The sequence below is a fragment of the Macrosteles quadrilineatus genome, unplaced genomic scaffold (assembly GCF_028750875.1).
Source record: "Macrosteles quadrilineatus isolate MER2022 unplaced genomic scaffold, UCM_ALF_1.0 Scaffold_5__1_contigs__length_97177068, whole genome shotgun sequence".
NCBI classification, from domain to species: domain Eukaryota; kingdom Metazoa; phylum Arthropoda; class Insecta; order Hemiptera; family Cicadellidae; genus Macrosteles; species Macrosteles quadrilineatus.
The window spans coordinates 47,138,548-47,158,796 of NW_026542598.1; the positions used below are offsets into that span (position 1 = coordinate 47,138,548).

General features: G+C 33.2%; 1 protein-coding gene across 1 annotated transcript in view; it reads left to right on the plus strand.

Moving 5' to 3' along the window:
• The window catches only part of LOC128995306 (calpain-C-like), a 90,724-nt gene that overhangs the window by 29,214 nt on the left and 41,261 nt on the right, over positions 1-20,249 (plus strand). Inside the window, exon 3 of the mRNA XM_054420282.1 lies at positions 13,457-13,526. Within this exon, the coding sequence (XP_054276257.1) occupies positions 13,457-13,526 (70 nt within the window). The remainder of the gene's footprint in view (positions 1-13,456; positions 13,527-20,249) is intronic.

A 20,249-nucleotide genomic window follows, 5' to 3' on the forward strand; every position in this document is an offset into this window, starting at 1 on the left:
TGTAGGGAAACGCCTGTTGAATTGAAAAGCTATTTTAATAATTAGTTTTTGTATGACAAACAGAGGCTTTAAAATATTGCTACTAGCTCCTCCCCATACTATAATTCCATATTGAAGTACTGATTGGACAAATGCATAGTATAACTTTTTTATTTCATTAATGTTAAGAATTTCGCGAACGTTTCTAAAAACATAAATTAATTTCCTAAGTTTTGTCTTTAAATATTCAATATGGGGTTCCCATCTTAACCTACTATCCAATATCACTCCCAAGTACTTGTAATGATCTACTCTCTCTAAATGTAAACAACCACAGGTAGAGACACCTGGATCTCCACAAACATGTATCACAAGTCTGAGGTTGGTGGGAGGCTCACTACTTTGTCTGAGGAAAATTGGCATATATTTTGTTTTTAAAACATTCATTGATAATACATTTTGGGAGAACCATTTTTGAATAAGGAACATATCTGTTTGTGCTACATTGAATGTTTGGTCCCAAGTATTACCTTTGAATATAACTGCAGTGTCGTCGGCAAATAAAAAGAGCTTTCCTGTGATTGGAAGTTTGTCTAAATTATTTATGTAAATCAAAAAAAGGGATGGTCCCAGCGTACTGCCCTGAACAACTCCATAGTCTATTTCACGTATATCGCTAAAATTGTTGTTAATAGAAACTAACTGGCTTCGTTTATTCAAATAACTACTAAACCATTTTAGGGCCAAACCACGAATTCCGATGCATTCCATTTTATTTAAAAGAATATCAATGGAATCAAATGCCTTTGCAAGGTCAATGAACACAGTCAATGCTTTTTCATTTCCGTTAATACACTCCGAAATATATTTATTCATAGCGAAGAGAGCATCACTAGTATTTTTACTCTTCCTAAAACCATACTGGCATTCTGATAACAAATTATTATCTTCCAAATAACAGTGCAATTGTATTTTGACACATTTTTCTAAAATCTTAGACATAACATTCAACAGGGATATTGGGCGATAATTGTTTAACTCTTGCTTTGTGCCAGATTTATACAAAGGAACTACTTTCGCTATCTTAAAACGGTCAGGAAATTGTCCTGAGAGAATGCTTAGATTAACTAGGTGTTTGAGTGGAGGTATCAGTGCCGGAATATTATTTTGTAATAAAATCGCCGAAATTCCATCTATACCAGGAGCAGATCCACCACGCAAATCCCTAATGCACCACTCAAGTTGGCTGTCGGTGACCGGCTCCAGCCGGAACTCATGTCTGGCTCTAAACCACAGAAAATATACTTCTATTACGTATATATTCTGTGCTCTAAACGCTGAATCGTCAACCAGCAGAGGTCCAGCCAGTTGCGGTATGCGTTGGGCAAGATTCCTACCTACATTTGTTAAAAAGTTATTAAACGAGTTTGCTACTTTTTTTATACCGTCCTTATCAGATTTCTCATAAAAAAGACTTAATGGAAATTTTTCACGAATTTTCTTTATACCACTTATTTCATTTACTATATTCCAAAATTCTTTTGGCCGTCCAGTTGATTCGATAATTTTTTGCTTGTAATAGGAAATTTTTGCTGACTTGATTTCTCGGTTTAGCCAATTACGATAATTACGGTAGTTGACTTTTAAGTTTTCGTCGAAAGGGTGCGTTTTTACACGTTTACTTAATTTATCACGTTCACGTATCCCACGAATTAGATTGGTTGTGATCCAAGGCTTTAGTTTCTTATGCCTACTGGTTTTATATTTAGACTTCGTCGCTTGGCATTTAAGATGTTCAAAAGTACTAATAAATGCATCGCAGCAGAGATTAACATCCTGCAGAGCCAGAACATGGTCCCATGGCTGACGCTCAATCAGCTCTTGTAGCAATTTCTGGTCTGTGTAAGTGATTGTTTCGTTGTCATCTGTTTTTGTGTGCAGATTTTTAGAAGAACAGTATTCAAGTTTAGCAACAATAGCATAGTGGTCAGTAACATCTGTTTTAAGTATGCATGAGCTTATTGCGGAATAATCAAAGTGATTTACAAATAAATGGTCAATACAGGTCTCAGATCGTTCAGTTACTCTTGTCGGTTTGTTTATGTAATCAGTAAAGCCAACACTGTAAAGTATGTTTGTAATAGTCTTTTTCAAAAACATTTTGACAACTATGTAAAATGTCTATATTGATGTCACCAACAAAAAAGTAAGTAGTGTGTTTATTAACATTGCTATAGTAGTTGTTTAGATCAGTTACGAATGAATGATAGTTCATAGATGGACTACGGTATATAGCTACTACATTAAAGTGCCTGTTATCAGTGTAAAAGTCTAATTGTAATCCCGTGAATATAATGTGAATATAAATTGTTAGGCCACACTAAACTGATTAAAATATTTTAAACTGTTTGCCTTATTAATAAATAAATGACTTTATTCCTTATGTAACAACACATTATACAATCATAATAATTATTGACAAATTTTAACTGGTTACTTTTTAAAATAGTGTGACCAGTTACAAAGTTTAACATCATAAATAATTAAATTTAATATTTACAATAAGTTCAACGTTTAAACATATTTAAAATATGACATAAATCTCAATGAATATGTACATTAATATCGACATGACAGCCTAGATAAAACACGATAGAGCAACAATCATTTTGATTGTTTGAAAGACGATTAATTTAAATACAAATCTACTCATCAACGACGAAGGTAATCCCTTTGAAAAATGTTCTTCTCAGTTTGCATTGAACAACTAAACGAACCCAATTTATCAAGCAAACGAGGGATTTATTATGAATTGTTGCCAGATTGAATAGATTGCCCACTTTTTATCCTTAGATTAGTTCACTATTCAGTTCACTTAATCGGAAGGAAACGTGTCCAAAATGGTAAAACCTGCCTATCATAAAATCAAATAAAATTATCGTTGTATTTTTGTGAAGATTTGTCTACAACGCGAAACCCGCCCTCCTTGCTTTATTTTAACGTGTTTTACTAAATTAGGCATATAGTTTATGATGAGCTTCGAACCACAGCTCCACAGAAATATTAAGTAAGCCTAGCGTAAATTTAATATCCTTTCAAATACGTGTATGTTAATCTTTCGCTACAATTAGAACTATCCTTTTATTTTTTTTATTTATTCGATTAACTTTGGTTACTACTCTGGTTGAAGTTCATTTTTAGAGATGTAGAATGAAGTTGGTTTGTGGTTTTTGTGATGGTGGTTTTATGGTTTATGGTGATGGTAGGTTTATGGTTTTAGTGACGGTAGGTTTGTGGTTTTGGTGATGGCAGGTTTATGGTTTTTAGTGTTGGTTGGTTTGTGGGTTTTGTTGTGGTAGGATTGTGGTTTTTGTGATGGCGGTTTTATGGCTTATGGTGAGGGTAGGTTTACGGTTTTGTTGATGGTTGGTTTGTGGGTTTTGTTGATGGTACGATTGTGGTTTTTAGTGATGGTAGGTTTTAATGTTTATGGTGATTGTGGTTTTTGTTGATGGTAGGATTTTGGTTTTTGTGGTGGTAGGTTTATAATTTTTGACAGATTATTGGGGACATTTCCCAAAAACTACTATTAGTAAAAACAAGTATTCACGACGTTTCGGGATCTAGAGTCTGACCCCGTCCAGGTTGAGAAAGTGCCTAAACAATAATTCCTCAAGCACCATTAATTAACTATTTTTTAACATTACCAAATTCACTTAAATCGTTACTAACCTATTTCCGAAACCGGTTTTACATCAGCTTTCTAATTCATATTTCACAGCTCACTAGGACAGGAGGATTACGAATCATAAAGGATTCTGACATTGAAACGTAACAAGACGTGAAATCGAAACAAATATTTGGAAAGTCAGAGACATTAGTTGGCTGCGCCAAGGTGCGTCGAAATGTCGACCCAACTTTCTCGTCAAACCCGTGAACGTAACCTCAATATGTAATCAGTTTGAAGTCCTGGGGCCCAAGACATGACTGATAGCGCAGTAGACTACCTGGCTAGGTGATAAGTGACAAACACACGGTTAATGACGTCATCGGTGTGTGCGAAGTAAAATGTGTTCACGTGTTGATTAACTTGGTACCTACCTTAGTCATAACTACGGTAGGTGACATACGTGTCTATTGGTGACGTCATAGGGGCGTGTGGAAGTAAACTTCAATCGTCACTAGGGCGTTGGTTATTCAACAGAAAATCAATAAACAACGTACCACATCTTGCTTACATCACTCGCCATAAAGTTAGCTACAGCTTCAGATAACCACTTTACATCTCAATTCGAGACGGTTCGCTTTAACTTCGCTATTCCTGTATCTATTGTTTTCAACGATTCCCTTTTACTACATACTGGCATAGCAATAACAAAGCATCTTTGTAAATGTTGTAATTGTGTGGTGGCTTTTACTATGGATGGAAGAAAGTCTATAATAAAAGTAAACATACCATTCCCCTGGTAAAGGTAAAGACAGCAGTTAGAATAAATTCAGGTAGTTTAATAAAGCCTCTGACATTGAATAGGCTCTATGAAACGTGCATGTCTTTTTAGTATAAATATTTTGCAACTTTGAATTCGTTATCACATTTATTTTTTTCCTATTACTTAATTTTAAAGTTTTAAAATTTTTAAGGCAATATTTCAGTGGGACGTAAACGAAACTGTATCATATTAGTATTACAGTATTAGACACATAAGGCAGCTTATGACTCGCACAATATTTATTTTGAATGATACGTCTAAAAAAATCTTTAATTCTTTCAAATTTCAACGTAGCGAGGTAAAGTAAGGTTAGTGTTTTACCTCTCCTACTACACGGTCCACATTTGGCAAGCGTGTAGTGTTGGTAATGCGTCATTGTTATAACCCACTTACGCGATTTCCTTCACTCTGCGCCGCCAACTAAATTAAACCACCATCTAACAGGAAATTCATGTCATAATTTGGAAAGCGTTTTAACACGAGTGGTTTTGACGTTCCAATTATTATCAACAGTTTCCAATCGAATCCTGCCATCGTTTACCATTGGTAGTGGCAGTGTAGTTATCGTATAAGAAGAGTTGGGAAATATCATATTTAGTATATATCTCCCATCACGAATCCTTATCTCGTTTACTAAAATGTTATCTTATTTTATCAATAACACTTATTATTAATTCAAAAGACTACATATATATATTTCTACATCATTGTGACTGCCAGACGCCTTAATTATATGAAGATTCAATCATTGCTGGTGAGACGTTAATAGTTTGTAATCTGGTATTTAAACGCTGGTCATTCGGAAATGACCCACTACCAAGCAGTCGAGTGTTGCAATGTTATGATTGAGTGTTTCTCCACGTTTAAATCTTTCGCAACCGGAAATCTGTTTATTGACAGCCGCACCCGCATTGCGTCTACATAGACAACTGGTTGTGAGCATAGACAACTGGTTGTGAGCATAGACAACTGGTTGTGAGCATAGACAACTGGTTGTGAGCATAGACAACTGGTTGTGAGCATAGACAACTATTTGTGAGCATAGACAACTGGTTGTGAGCATAGACCACTGGTTGTGAGCATAGACAACTGGTTGTGAGCATAGACAACTGGTTGTGAGTATAGACAAGTTGGTTGTGATCATATATGACTAATATCGATCATAGACAAGTTGGTTGTGGGCATAGATGACTAATACCGATCATAGACAAGTTGGTTGTGATCATAGATGACTAATACCGATCTTAGACAAGTTGGTTGTGGGCATAGATGACTGATACCGATCTTAGGCAAGTTGGTTGTGAGCATAGATGACTGATACCGATCTTAGACAAGTTGGTTGTGGGCATAGATGACTGATACCGATCTTAGGCAAGTTGGTTGTGAGCATAGATGACTGATACCGATCATAGACAAGTTGGTTGTGAGCAAAGATGACTGATACCGATCTTAGACAAGTTGGTTGTGGGCAAAGATGACTAATACCGATCATAGACAAGTTGGTTGTGGGCATAGATGACTGATACCGATCTTAGGCAAGTTGGTTGTGGGCATAGATGACTAATACCGATCATAGACAAGTTGGTTGTGGGCATAGATGACTGATACCGATCTTAGGCAAGTTGGTTGTGAGCATAGATGACTAATACCGATCATAGACAAGTTGGTTGTGAGCAAAGATGACTGATACCGATCTTAGACAAGTTGGTTGTGAGCATAGATGACTAATACCGATCATAGGCAAGTTGGTTGTGAGCATAGATGACTGATACCGATCTTAGACAAGTTGGTTGTGGGCATAGATGACTGATACCGATCTTAGACAAGTTGGTTGTGAGCATAGATGACTGATACCGATCTTAGACAAGTTGGTTGTGGGCATAGATGACTGATACCGATCTTAGGCAAGTTGGTTGTGAGCATAGATGACTAATACCGATCATAGGCAAGTTGGTTGTGAGCATAGATGACTGATACCGATCTTAGACAAGTTGGTTGTGGGCATAGATGACTGATACCGATCTTAGGCAAGTTGGTTGTGAGCATAGATGACTGATACCGATCATAGACAAGTTGGTTGTGAGCAAAGATGACTGATACCGATCTTAGACAAGTTGGTTGTGGGCAAAGATGACTAATACCGATCATAGACAAGTTGGTTGTGAGCAAAGATGACTGATACCGATCATAGACAAGTTGGTTGTGGGCATAGATGACTGATACCGATCATAGACAAGTTGGTTGTGAGCAAAGATGACTAATACCGATCATAGACAAGTTGGTTGTGGGCATAGATGACTGATACCGATCATAGACAAGTTGGTTGTGAGCAAAGATGACTAATACCGATCATAGACAAGTTGGTTGTGATCATAGATGACTAATACCGATCATAGACAAGTTGGTTGTGGGCATAGATGACTGATACCGATCTTAGGCAAGTTGGTTGTGAGCATAGATGACTAATACCGATCATAGACAAGTTGGTTGTGAGCAAAGATGACTGATACCGATCTTAGACAAGTTGGTTGTGGGCATTACATATTAAATCTTTTGGGCCTTATTATGAACACGTTAAGTACGCCACAAAATTTAAAGTCCTACAAAGCTGTCAAAAATAAAAGAGTCAGTGAAATTGAATAAAGAATTAAATTACGTTTTCGAACCGTGTTATTGATTTGGAGTAGTTAAAACTGTAATTAGATCAAATTATTGATGTGCTATTAATTTGAATAATTATGACACTAAATGTTGCTGTGAAAAAGGAAGATATTGTTTTGATTATTAACTCGATTCAGCGAAATCCAATCATACAATTTTCACATCGAATACACTGTTTATAACTTAATCACCCCGACAAATACAACATAATTGGCCCTTTGAATACATCCTATCTATGAATTTGAAGCAAAAACTGCCAACGACTCAATCATTTTTAACCTTATAATTTGTTTGACACATGTGGTTTATTCAGCAAATATATTCAAAATTGAATCTAATGTAATGCCTATATAGTCACGATTGAAACAACAAAACATTTTATTTTGTACTGAAAGTAATATAAGCTGAAACGTATAGCTTAAAACCTAAACGAATTGGTAGCTATCATATTATGTTATTATTTACCAAAATACATCTCTTTAAATCTTGAACATAATTTTTTCTATCAAACTTGCATTTGATCAAACTTATCACATTTATTCTCTATTTAGACGACATTAGATTTATTGAGTAGTTAGGTTTGCTGTTAAAAGGGTGGGAAACAGTGTTTTGTGATCTTAATAGTTCAGGATAAAATAAATTAGTTTGCCAAACTGGATGAGAATATAATGTGTATAAACAAGTAGACCGCAGCAGTTTACATTTTCTCCTTCATAATAGGACAACACAGTAGTTTTAAATGTACAGTTTTGGAAATTTGTCCGTAACCTTCGATCGTACAACATCACTTTAATGTACAAAATTATGTTTCTAAGGTAGCCTATACACGGTAGATGTTATTAAAATTGGAAATTTTCACGTTTTAGTGGTAAAAATCTTAAACAATATTTTTTTTACCGCATAACACAGGGGGTGAAAATGAAGAAGAAATCGGTCCTTGGTCTAGGTGCCACCTACGGTAATAGTTAAAGAATTTCTAAAACACATAACTACAGCGCTGACACCAGCATTTAATCGTACCATAAAGAGAAATATAACTTTTAAATTCTAACTGGAATCAACTATTAAAATATAGGTAACCCATTGTAAAACATTTGTACAAGGGACAAGTTTAGGTCAAATAAAAACAAACGTTGTCTATCTTAGCAAAACTGAATAGACTGAACCTTATAATCCATGAAAATAAACAGACTTATTGTCTCATTTTTGATGTTAGCCTCCGGATTACGTTGAATATATAAATTGGTTTAAATACCTGCTTCTAGTAATCCAATAGTCGCAATCCAAAAAAAAAAATTGCGGCTATTGGATTACTAGAAGCAGGTATTTAAACCAATTTATAGACTTATTGTATACAGAAAGTAGTTTAAAGGTTGCTTTATAGGCTATTTTCGCTGTGTACATTGGCACAAAGCCTGATAGCGAATGGATCTATTTGTTCAATTAAACCACAATAGAGTTTCCATTATACTTTGTAGCTGCAAAACCGATTTGTTTCACGTTTGTATCCAATCACAAATTTATAACGCGGCTTTATCAACAGATAATGGACTCTGTGACATATTGTGTTGGTACAGTTTATTATAAATATAATTGACGTTCTTATAGACATGCAAATAAGCTATACATAATAATTACAGGAATTCAGATTAATTCAACTATTTAACAGACCTAATGTTTAGGACTGATAAAATCAATTTCAAACCTAATGACACATAATATATCAGTTTTATTACAACTTGCCAGAAAACTATGTCAGATTTATTTAACAATTTATGATCGGTTTCATATTTTATTGCGTTTTTTTGTTTTTTTAAGCAAACTAAGCCATTCTGTTTTGTATTGTATTTCTGCAACCCGAGGTTGTTTTGTGCTTTTATTAGATGTTTTAACAGACGCTTGTATTCTTTTGTCTTTTTCTTTGTTTTTAAATTCTTACACTATTTCATGCGGACCCCGTATACTGGTTTTATTGCTATCAAAAGTCTAAATCTGGTTATAAAATAAATTGAAATGGGAAGGTAGATGTTTGATGGAGCATAAATTGCCCTTGAGACCAAAATAGATCCCGCCCAAGATCAGATTTTGAGGTGTGCACTAAAACCCTCTGCTCAGAGAATTTAGACATTCCGGGAAAACACTTTATCTGCTGAGCTTTTATTTTCCATGGTAAGTTTTGAAAAGAATAAAGCATTGTTATACGGTTTGAAGTTGAGTAGGTGAAATAATTACCATCCTTCGGTTTCAAGTCGCCAACTAATTAAGAAGCAGCTGTAGTGAGCCATTGACCCTCCGAGGTCTGGGTCGTTCTTTCCCGCCTTTGTGGGAATTTTCCCGCGCTACTGGAGCGAGCTAGGCGTAAGCGACCATACTTCCTCTCTGCAACTATCCAAACTTTTAATAGTTAGTAAAAACATTTTATAAAATACCTCACCAATTCTTCTGAATTTTTGACGTCAGAGGACCATTGCGTCGTCAAATTGGCTGAAAATAATGAAAGAATGAATTAATGTTTTGAATAAATTAATAATAGGGGACGTTTTGGATGAGTTCCGGCAGTCCATCTTCAGGGCAGCTTTACTTCAACTAGGCTGAATTTCCGCTGTAATTGGGATGGAATGGAAACGTGTGGCAATATTTTAACCAGTCCAGTGATGCCCCAGAAGCCCCAGAGCCCAAGATTGGAGTTTACTTTGTTCATGGGAGATCCTCTTTTTAAAACAAACTTTTACAATTTAAAAAATGCCTCTAATTTGTGTGGGATTTAACAAATTGACTTGTTTAGAAAACATCATTTACAAATGAAACTAATGCATCCAGGCATTGGCCATTTGGCTATCTATGTCTAACATTCTACTATTGGGTCGAACTTACAACATTTTTCAAACCTGATGAACTTCACATCCCTGTAAACTTACTTAGTCCAAGTTTACTGAAACATAAAGTGCGAATGTATGCTATCTTTGGTATCGTACGCTCTATAAATGTGATGTATACTTGTAACGTTTCAAAGTAGGCTACTTATGAAAGATGCATTGACCAATTTTAATAAACATCACAAACATAGACACTCAATCCAAATCCACTTTGAGAATATGATGCAACTTGATATCAACACTATATCCAACTGTGGACTGAATACATAAATGTGGATGGCTTGAAATAGTTGATTTAACAGTGTTTTATTCTCCAGGAGACCCTATATAATGAATGCACGAGCACGGTTATTCATTCCCAGGCGTCCAGCAGTGTAATCATCCAAATACGAATATGAGATAATCTCATCAATTTGTATATTTATTGTCTGTAGCCATTATTTCTTTGTATTTCCACATTGTTATTCAAACAAAATAGTTTGTTTCCACAAACCTTATTTATAGAAGTATTCATGAATAAAACCTTCAGTAGCACTAACGTGGGAGAATCTCTTGTAGGTGGAAAAATATTTTACTTTTATTTTATGTTTATCTACGACATAAACATTTTACGTTTTCTCTAAGGAAACCACGCAAACCCTTGTCTAGCTGCTTAGACCATTTTTAGCATGATTAATAAACAATGACAACACTTGGATACTCAGAAAACTATCGAATTTCGAATAATTTGATTGATCATAAGCTTTGTGGCTGGTGTGCTACAATATCTAGGAGTTCAAACATAAAATAGTGCTATAAGAATATCAGCGAACAATTTATTTTATTACCATTTTCACTTTAAAGATCCCTTGGCAACGTGACATAAAAATAAACCAGCATTCTTCAATGTTTTGTGTTTTGCGTTTTGACATCACAACAACGTTTTTCCACTTTAAAATTTGACTGTTTCTTAGCCTTACGACATTCTGTTAAAAGGACTTGATGGAATGAGTTTACTTCTACCATATTGATTTGATTTATTTATGACCAATATTCTTTGTAGTCGTGCAGTTTTAATATTCTTCTTAAAATCTAGATGTGCAGGTTTAATTATCGAGCAGGATCTATTCTGGAACCGGAGGGCAATTAATTGATTGGCATCCAATTGACTGTAGCAAAAGGTTGATGTTCGAAAATGCAAGTCACGTGGGATCAAAAGTAGTATAAAATGTAGTCTTCTACAAAAATAATACTAGTTACACTGGATAAACATTAATATTACCTTGATTGTTGTGGATTAATATGAGTTTCGTCCACACAGTGACATCAGGTAATCCACCATTGCTTCGTCTTGAATATTAAAATACACCACTTATGATACACAATAATTTACACATATAAGTTTATTTTACCTACGACCGTTTTTAAAAGTAGTTTAGTTCAGTTCCTAGAATTGAAAAGTTTCTCATGACATAATTGTTCATTTTGATAACAGCATAGTTTTACTCATAACAACAAGGGTTACGGACCAATGAGGTTCAAGTAAGAGTAGGAGGAAGAGTAGAGAGAAGAAGTAAAATTGTAATAATTCGAACTTTAACTGGTCAGCTGTTCAGGCCAATTTAATTGTTGAGTGGTGCAATTTGTGTGTGGTACAATTTTTCGTTGCATCACTGTCAGTGGCAATGAGAGGTAAACTGAAACATAACCTCTCTTAAATGTTATGAGTAGTGATTTTTTGTATTTGAAACACCGTCGTAGGTAAAGTAGTGTACGCAACTCGCGTAAATAGTGTTTAAGACACTTTTACTCACCAAGGCTTATATCTTAAATTTTCTACTTGTGTCGTTAACATTATCTTTACGCAATCGTTGCGTAAACTACTATAACAAACGATTGTTGTGTGTTATGACTGTTTTATTTTAATATTCAAAACGAAGCAATGACGGATTGTCTGATGAACAGTGCTGACGAAACTCATAGTGAACTACAGCAAATCGGGACGCCAGAAGGGAACATTAAAATGTATTATTATTTAACGTTCCAAAAGTGGGAAGTATATTTTTTTTATTAACAAACAAATATTCATGTATTAAGGTGTTGCCAATCCAACTGCCCTTTGGCAATAACCTGATGGAACTAACATGTTGGACTGTTATAACCTGTTATCGGTATTTCAGGAAGCTACTTATTTTAAAAGTGTTATTGAATCATTTGTAATAGTTTGATGTGTAAAATTTGAATTAGTACTTTAAATCTCACCAAAGTTGTAATTTTGTATAAGATCTTATAATCTAAGTTTTTTAATATTTCTCCGAGTTTATTTTACTTATGGTTTTTTTTTATTTCCCGTGTGTGTAATATGACATAAAATGTATTATATAATATTTAATGTGGTTTTGCTGGGAAAAGGGAAATGTCGTTTTTTCTAGGAATAATATAGAACCGGTAAACCTGAAAGATTTTAGCAATCTATGATACTTTTATCTATATATGTATACACATCAAAATATCAGCGAAAACTAATATTGCTCCGTAAGAAGTAATATTTGAGCCAGGTGAACATATTAGGCAACACAATAGCGGCATTCATATGTTTCTATATGCAGTACCTGGGGGAAGATATTTTTCCACTAACAGAAAGGTCCATGTATCATTGTTGTTTACAGCTGATGTTTATTCTTGGCACACTTTACAAAAACACGATGGTAAATCTTCACATTAGCGAATAACACGAATCAGTTTGCTTTTATGAACATTGTTGATCTAGCGTTGTTTAAATACCATGTTTGATTAAAACATTTTTTGATTAAAACATTGTTTGATTAAAACATTGTTTGATTAAAACATTGTTTGATTAAAACATTTTCTGACTAAAACATTGTTTGATTCTACACTGCAACCATTAGGCGTACAAATACGCTTCAATATACTAAATTATTTGTTTTTCAAGCTCTAAAAAATACATTGGAAAGAAATTACAAAACATCCTCATGAAAAACCGTCCCCAATTTTTTTCAATCATGTTGATTTGCAAACTCGTTCAAATATACGTTGATTAACACGTTTTTATGAAATACCATCAAAATAAGATAATATTAACTGAGGTTATCGTGCTAAGGGACATAAAAATATGTATATGAATATGAACGGATGGTGTTTTTGGCCTGTACGGATATAAATACGAAAAAATAAATCAGTCCCGGTTAAGGTCGTACCACGAGATTTACGGCAGTAGCGCATTCCCATTCCCTGTATGGGAAATTTGCTAAAAGTCGGTGGTGGTTGGCAATATCTCAGGCATCAAAAGCAGAAACCTGTGATGTAACCATTAAACCACTCGCGTCCAAACAAGCAGTGATGGGTTTCCTTTATCATCTAAATAGTTACAATCACAGATGATATTTGTAATAATTGTTGTTTAACTTTTCAAAGAGCACTTCACCAGCTGATTGTCCTGACCTGTTTCAGGAATTATGTTCGAGGCCAGTCTTCGTTCACGACGCCCCAGGACAGTTCGACATAAGCGCGGGAAAAATGGGTAAGCATACTACTTAAGGTTGTACAAAAAAATTCGTTTATTGGAAAACAGCAGTTTTTGCAGTTTAACTGTTGCAGTTGTTGTTATAATTCTAAAAAATTCAATTTAAACAAGTTATAAAGAATGAAAGCTATTAAATCGTGGAATGGGTGAATATTAGGCCTATTGTTGACACCCCCAAAAACTAATACCGGTTCAAGTAATAACTAAGCTGTGAACGAGGATAGAAAATCGCATGGTTGAGGGACTGTGGAAGACTAAGAAATAATATGCTGAAAGAAAAACTACAAAGTCTGTGGTGCTACCGGAAATTATTTTTACATAAGTATAAAGTATAAAATAAAAACACAATTTAGTGTCCTGCAGCTAATTGCCTCACATGGATTACTCATTTAAGTTAGCTCTTCCTTACGTAGTTAGTAATCTGCAAATTACGGTGTTTCAGTTAAACAGTGCGTAAATATATTCAATTATTCAGTTCAGATTAATGTCACCACGTCAACAAATATTTATCTTTATTTATCTGATTGCAACTACGAAATATTACGCGCATCGTTTATAAGCCTATTTATACTAAATCAATCTTGCTCATGTAATTGGGAACGATAATGTTTGCGCCCGTAAGGAGTCCTTGAGCTATACGTATCCCCTAAGTTGATGCTAAACGAACGTGAGTGAGCGTAGCGAACGAACTTCAACCTGGAGGGGAGTTAGCATAGCGAACGAACTTCAACCAGGACGAGATTGAGCAATACGAACGAGCTCATCTTGGAAATGAACGAGCATTTGACATAAAACCACATTAGGACAGGACGACGTCTGTCGGGCCAGCTAGTATTTAATATTACCAGCGATAAAATCAATCATCTTTGAAACTTGTGAGTTCTTGGGAACCCTGTATCCCAATTAAAAATGCTATGGTTTTGATGCTTTTGAATGGTTACCAATGGTGCTGGAAGGGCATTGGGAAATCGGTTTCCATGCACTTTAACTCACCGAGTGATGAAAATATAAAATTAAAATCAATTAACCAACTTTGAACGAAATACCAACAGAACCTTCCAATCAGAGAACGACATATAACTTCTGGTCCAACTCCATTATCGGCAAAACTTTTATTTCTTTCGCCGAAGGAAAATCAATAAGTAATTTACCTTTTGCAGAACATCGAAACAACACTTTAAAGTTTCCTCTAGTGCTCTCACGGTAATTTAATCAAGCACACTAGAATTGACTTGAAATATGTTCATAGGTACTACGTTAATATACAGTTCTGTACAGTACTTCAATTAAGTAGGCTACATAACTGTGTTAATTAATTGTTTCTGTATCTAAATGAAAGTCATTATATGCAGTTACGAACAAGATTACTATAGTTAATTAAGTGTTATTAGCCATAAAAAATATATAACTAGCAATGAAATAATTTCTTTATGTTTATTAATTATCTTTTGGTCACATAAGTTGCTTTAAGGAACTGGTAACAGTTACAGATAGACTCCTCAGACATAAATGTTTAAGGATTTCAGATTTAAAATTGCAGTATTACGAAAAAACAAGAAACAAGACAATTTAAATAACAGTTTTATCAGAGTACAATTATTTGAGTTTAACGATATACAGTATTTAGTAAAGGTCAATAAAAAATAATTATGATATGTTATTTTGTTGTAATTAACTGTGCATTTTTTAATAATTGTCATTTGCCCACTAGGAGGATGTATGAAAATCATTATCGATCCTAGAGCTAGAGCACCGTTACGATAATTTAACTAGACACCTTACAACCAGTCCACTTTACGATTTATCATGTAGTAACTTATGTTATTGTTTTTCTAGTATGAATTGATTACCTTATGTATAAAATAAACTCAAAAAATGTTTAGTAGTAATATAAATTTTGTGTTAACACATAAGGTAGATTAGGTTACACGCATTTCTATATTTTATTAACATTCGCAGAACCCCTAAGCGATCGTATTAATATCATCCACAAATTGTTATGCATGTAATTGATTGTAAATACCGCGATTTGGCCGTGAATAAATAATTAAATAAGTAAAGACGTATTTGATGAATGTTTATAATATATGTGTAAAAATAGAGGAAATTTGTTTAAATTATTTCAGAAATAAATTAATTTTGGGAGTGTAACACAACGTATGTGAGCCAGCTGTTCAACTATTAAAGAACAATTTATGGGCAAATAATGTCACTGCTGCACAAGGTTTATTTTTCTAATACTATTGCTTTTCTCACAAATACTACTTGCACGTTAATTTAATAGTAAATGTTATAAATAAATTTTGGAAATAGTATAATAAAAAAGTCTATTTATTTTAATAAGTTTCAATTAATATATCTTCAGAAACGTAATGGTCCGTCATTTTATAATATTTTTGGTAACACTTATAAATTTGTCCTTTGTACCATCACATTATAAAACAAGAAACTGGTTTTAGGATCGTTATCAGGGTATTATTTTGGACGAGAGGATCTCCAATAATCCTCTCAGGATATCATCGGATGTTTTAGACAAAGCTCTTCAAACTACACTGCTTCGTTGTTGGATTTCCTTGAAAATCACTAAGTAGCATGATTAAACAGTTGGTCCCTAATGAATCTCTTTTTTAATAATTCTAACAATATTTTAAAGAGTGCAGTTGGTAATTATTTAAATCTTGTTTTGGAGTAGAACAGATTAATAGATAATTTAAAAATGAATTTCTTCTTTATTCAAAAAGAAAACTGAAACGTGACTTGAAAAATCTTGTGTTCTATTGGGTTGATGAGTAGGCCTACACTGCGCACCGTTGGAGTTGAGGACACAGAACTATATTCCCCAGAGGTTGTGTTAAATATTTAATTCTTTCCTGCAAAATGTATAATGTGTTGTAGTTTTCTTCCGTTTCCTTTATTTATTTGTTAAAAGTTAACTTTTATATAGGCCTACACTGTAATTTGATAATAACTTCTATGCAACATAATAGTTTATTTTAAACATTAAACAACTAAATTACGCTAGAAAATATAACAATTGTCAAAAGCAATGAATGAAATAAAGTAAAATGTATCTTCCCAAATAGAGCTGTTTATGAACGCCGGTAATATTTTGTGATTAAAAGTGACAAACCCTTTTTAAAAAAATAACCGGTAAATGTTTTAAGACATAAAATCAAACCCTCTTCTAGCAACAAAAGCGAGACGCTGCCATTTGGCTTTGTTATCAAGATAACCTGTGATATTCTTTTAGGTAATTGTAAATTAGTGAATTAATTTAATTTTATTCAATTCATTGACACCAACTATATCTATGTTTAACATTTAACTTGTTTACTATTTCAACTTGTTTAACTCCTTGGAAATGTTTAAGTTCTAAAACAACATAATAAATATTTTTTTGTATTATTTCTGATGTTTTATCTAAAAGGCTTGTTCAAAATTTGTAAACGTGAAAACTACAATATTTTAATCGCGTTAAGCTAGAACAATACGTTTATCTTCTGAATGTTGGATGAATCCCACCGAAAGGTTCCCGTTCAACTCTTTAGAAACTCTATTTTCAGAATGTCTCTCAAATTCTGAATACATTCATTCACCTTATCATGGCTGGATGCCAGCCAAGCTCTAGAATATGTCTTTGTCTGCTCGTACTTGCTTCAACTATTATCTTCAGATGCAACATTTATTTGTAAAAAATTGCTAAAATAATATCTTGTCAAGATGTAAAATGTTCAATAACTTAATTTTAGATTTGAATAAAAATGTGAATTTTGAAATAAATGTGTTCATTCCGATCCCAATCACTGGTAGCTCAAATAATACAATGGACTTTACTCTGTAAATTATCTTAATTGATTTTTTTACTCAAAACCAAAGTCTATATAACTCCTAACTTTTGAAAATATATGTCTCCATTATTTATTATTTTCTTCGTTCATCTACTTAAAATAATAATTATGTACTTCGAAAGGTTATTGTTTTTTACGGGGGGGGGGGGCTTTCCAATTAAACCAACAGCAACAATTTAAGTACACATTGGAGTCACTAAAAGCCCACTAGCACATTAGGAAAAGTCTGGTGGTTTTATCTTTTGAAGGTTTGTTTAGATTGTTTAAGATGGTGGGTAACTAATATTTAGACCCTCAGTTTTTGTAGAATATCTGTCAAATAAATCCTCTCACTAAAATTGAATGTCAAAGGTTTGTCCGAATAAGTAAATCTGTAGTCATACATTACCTACTTAAAAAATCGTGTTGGCCTTGAAGTTCAAATACTCTTTTTATTTCTCGAGTTGTCAGTTTTAGATTTAAAGTAATTTTAAAATATGTTTGAGCTCAAAAGTGTACTTTTTTGTTTTCCCCCCTGGGATTGTATAATGTAAAAAAACAATCGTATAAACAAGAATTATTTAAATTAAAACCACTATTTTCAAAATGTATTGTAAAAACAGTTCATATAAACTATATTAAATGCAAAAAGTTTATTAAATTGATGATCAAATCCAACATAATAGATTCAAAACTCAAAGCGTGTTTGGAGCGACCACACTACCGCTATTTTAACCATTGTATAGCTGCAATTATATTCGCCTTTCAACAATATAATAACCACATCAAAACATATGCATCGTGTATTCTACTACCTATGTAATACGCAATATGATATTGCAATACGAATATTACAATACATCAGAGAGATAAACTGGAAACAGAAGTTACCGTGACGTCAGAGAATATTTAAAGGATGTGGTAGTGGATTTATGAAGTCTCAGAATCCGAGGTGGAGATACAGTATGTTATTGTGTAGAATTGTTTCAAATAACGCTTTTTAGTAGTTCTTTTTTATATATGCAAGATTACTACTAAGCAAAGTACTTTCATTATGTTTAATGCCTCTGTTATCATTGTCGGCTTTTAGTGGCAAAAAAGTTATCAAATACAGAGATATTCAAATACAGTTTTACCAAATTATTTCCTTTCCCGTTTGTTTTGTAGACCTTTAGTAATAATTTCAATAAAATATTAAGTTCTTAACTGTAAAAAATACTTTTTCCCAAATTTACCACACTTTATATACTTAATACAGCAAAGGCTTTCTCTAAAAACACCCCTTTTCCAAAAATCTCTTTCTTGTATGGTAGCAATTTTATTCATCTAATTACTGTCTTAAGAAAATATAATTATTAAAAAGGTAAAAATGGTATTGCATTGAATTTTTTTATGGGAACAAGTTTTGAATCCTATTAAGATGTGCGATTTGTCCACAGTTCGCCACATACTGTTTATTATTTGTTTGACACCAATCGGCTTATTTATATAACATCACTACATACAACAAACAATGATAAATACAAAAATTTACAATGATAAATATTAAATGTCTGAACTGTTTGAGGAAAAGTAAAAAAAACCTAATAACTACTGAGAAAACCTCGCAAAAACCATCGCAAAACCTCGAGAGAAGCTTATTGTAGACGAATAAGAAGAGTTAAATGGGAGATTATTTTCTTCCAATCTTATCAGGGAGCTTAGTAATTTGTTCATAATTAAAGTTTTTATTCTATCAAAACTCTTGAAGTTGAGCTTAAGCCTCAAACATTTGTTACTTCTCAGCTCTAAGATTTGACAAACATAAGTTCATCCCTCAATCAATTTTATTTGTTTTATGATTAAAACGTGTATTTCGCTTTTACATGTGAGAAAAACTTTTGAAATCGATTTTCAAAATGGTAATAAACCTATAATTACATTTCAGGAACACTTACGTTTTGATTGGAAGTAGCTTTATATCCCACAGGCTCATTGGTTAGTTTTAATTATCCCACGTCCACTTTCTCTAACGGTCTATATATTTTTTTTAACTTTAGTATCATAAACCTCGACAAAAGAGTGTGGTAAACCCTAACATCAGAGAGGCGCCCGCATCGTCGGATTTTGAGCTTTACCGGAAACTAAATTTTTATCTCAATAAAAAATACGATTTTATATTTTAGATGCAACAAATATATTATTTGCCATTTTGATTATGTAATTGGTTTGTTTTGTTTTATAGAAAGATTCTAATTATTTGTATTCTACAATAAAAGTTTGAATATGTTTTGGACTTTACACTTTTAGAATGCATTGTTATTATATTATTTTTATATCAGTATGAAAACATTGACCCCTCTGTTTTGTATAAACTCTGCTAACTTATTGAGTACATTAATCTTTTTTGCTATTTTCTTTTAAATTTATAATGTTTAGTTTATTATGTATACCCCCATAATTATCCTTCACAATTAATCTAACCCTTTTTGGATTTTGTTTATCATAAATTTTGTTTCAACTGGTAAGGAAAGTAGAAAAATAATAATAAAGCTACGTTACGTCTAGTACACTTAAACCGTTAATTTACAATACGGTAATAAATATATTAAAATATGGTAAGTGGTGATCGAATTCGATTGGACACTCCAATCACCATCAGACCCGATGGGCGAACATATAATATTATTTTATATGTATTTTTACCGTATTGTGAGTTAACAGTAGGTATAAGTGTGAAGTTTTACGTGTAATTAGAAGTGATTCCATTTTTTATTTACTTTCCGTAAATTTAATAACACGTACAATGTGGATCAAGAAACTATTTTAGCATGGATAAAACTTTGATAAAGTCTAAGAACTTCGTTCTAAAAAATTTATTATTTTCTGTTCAACTCTGAAAGATTTTCACTGA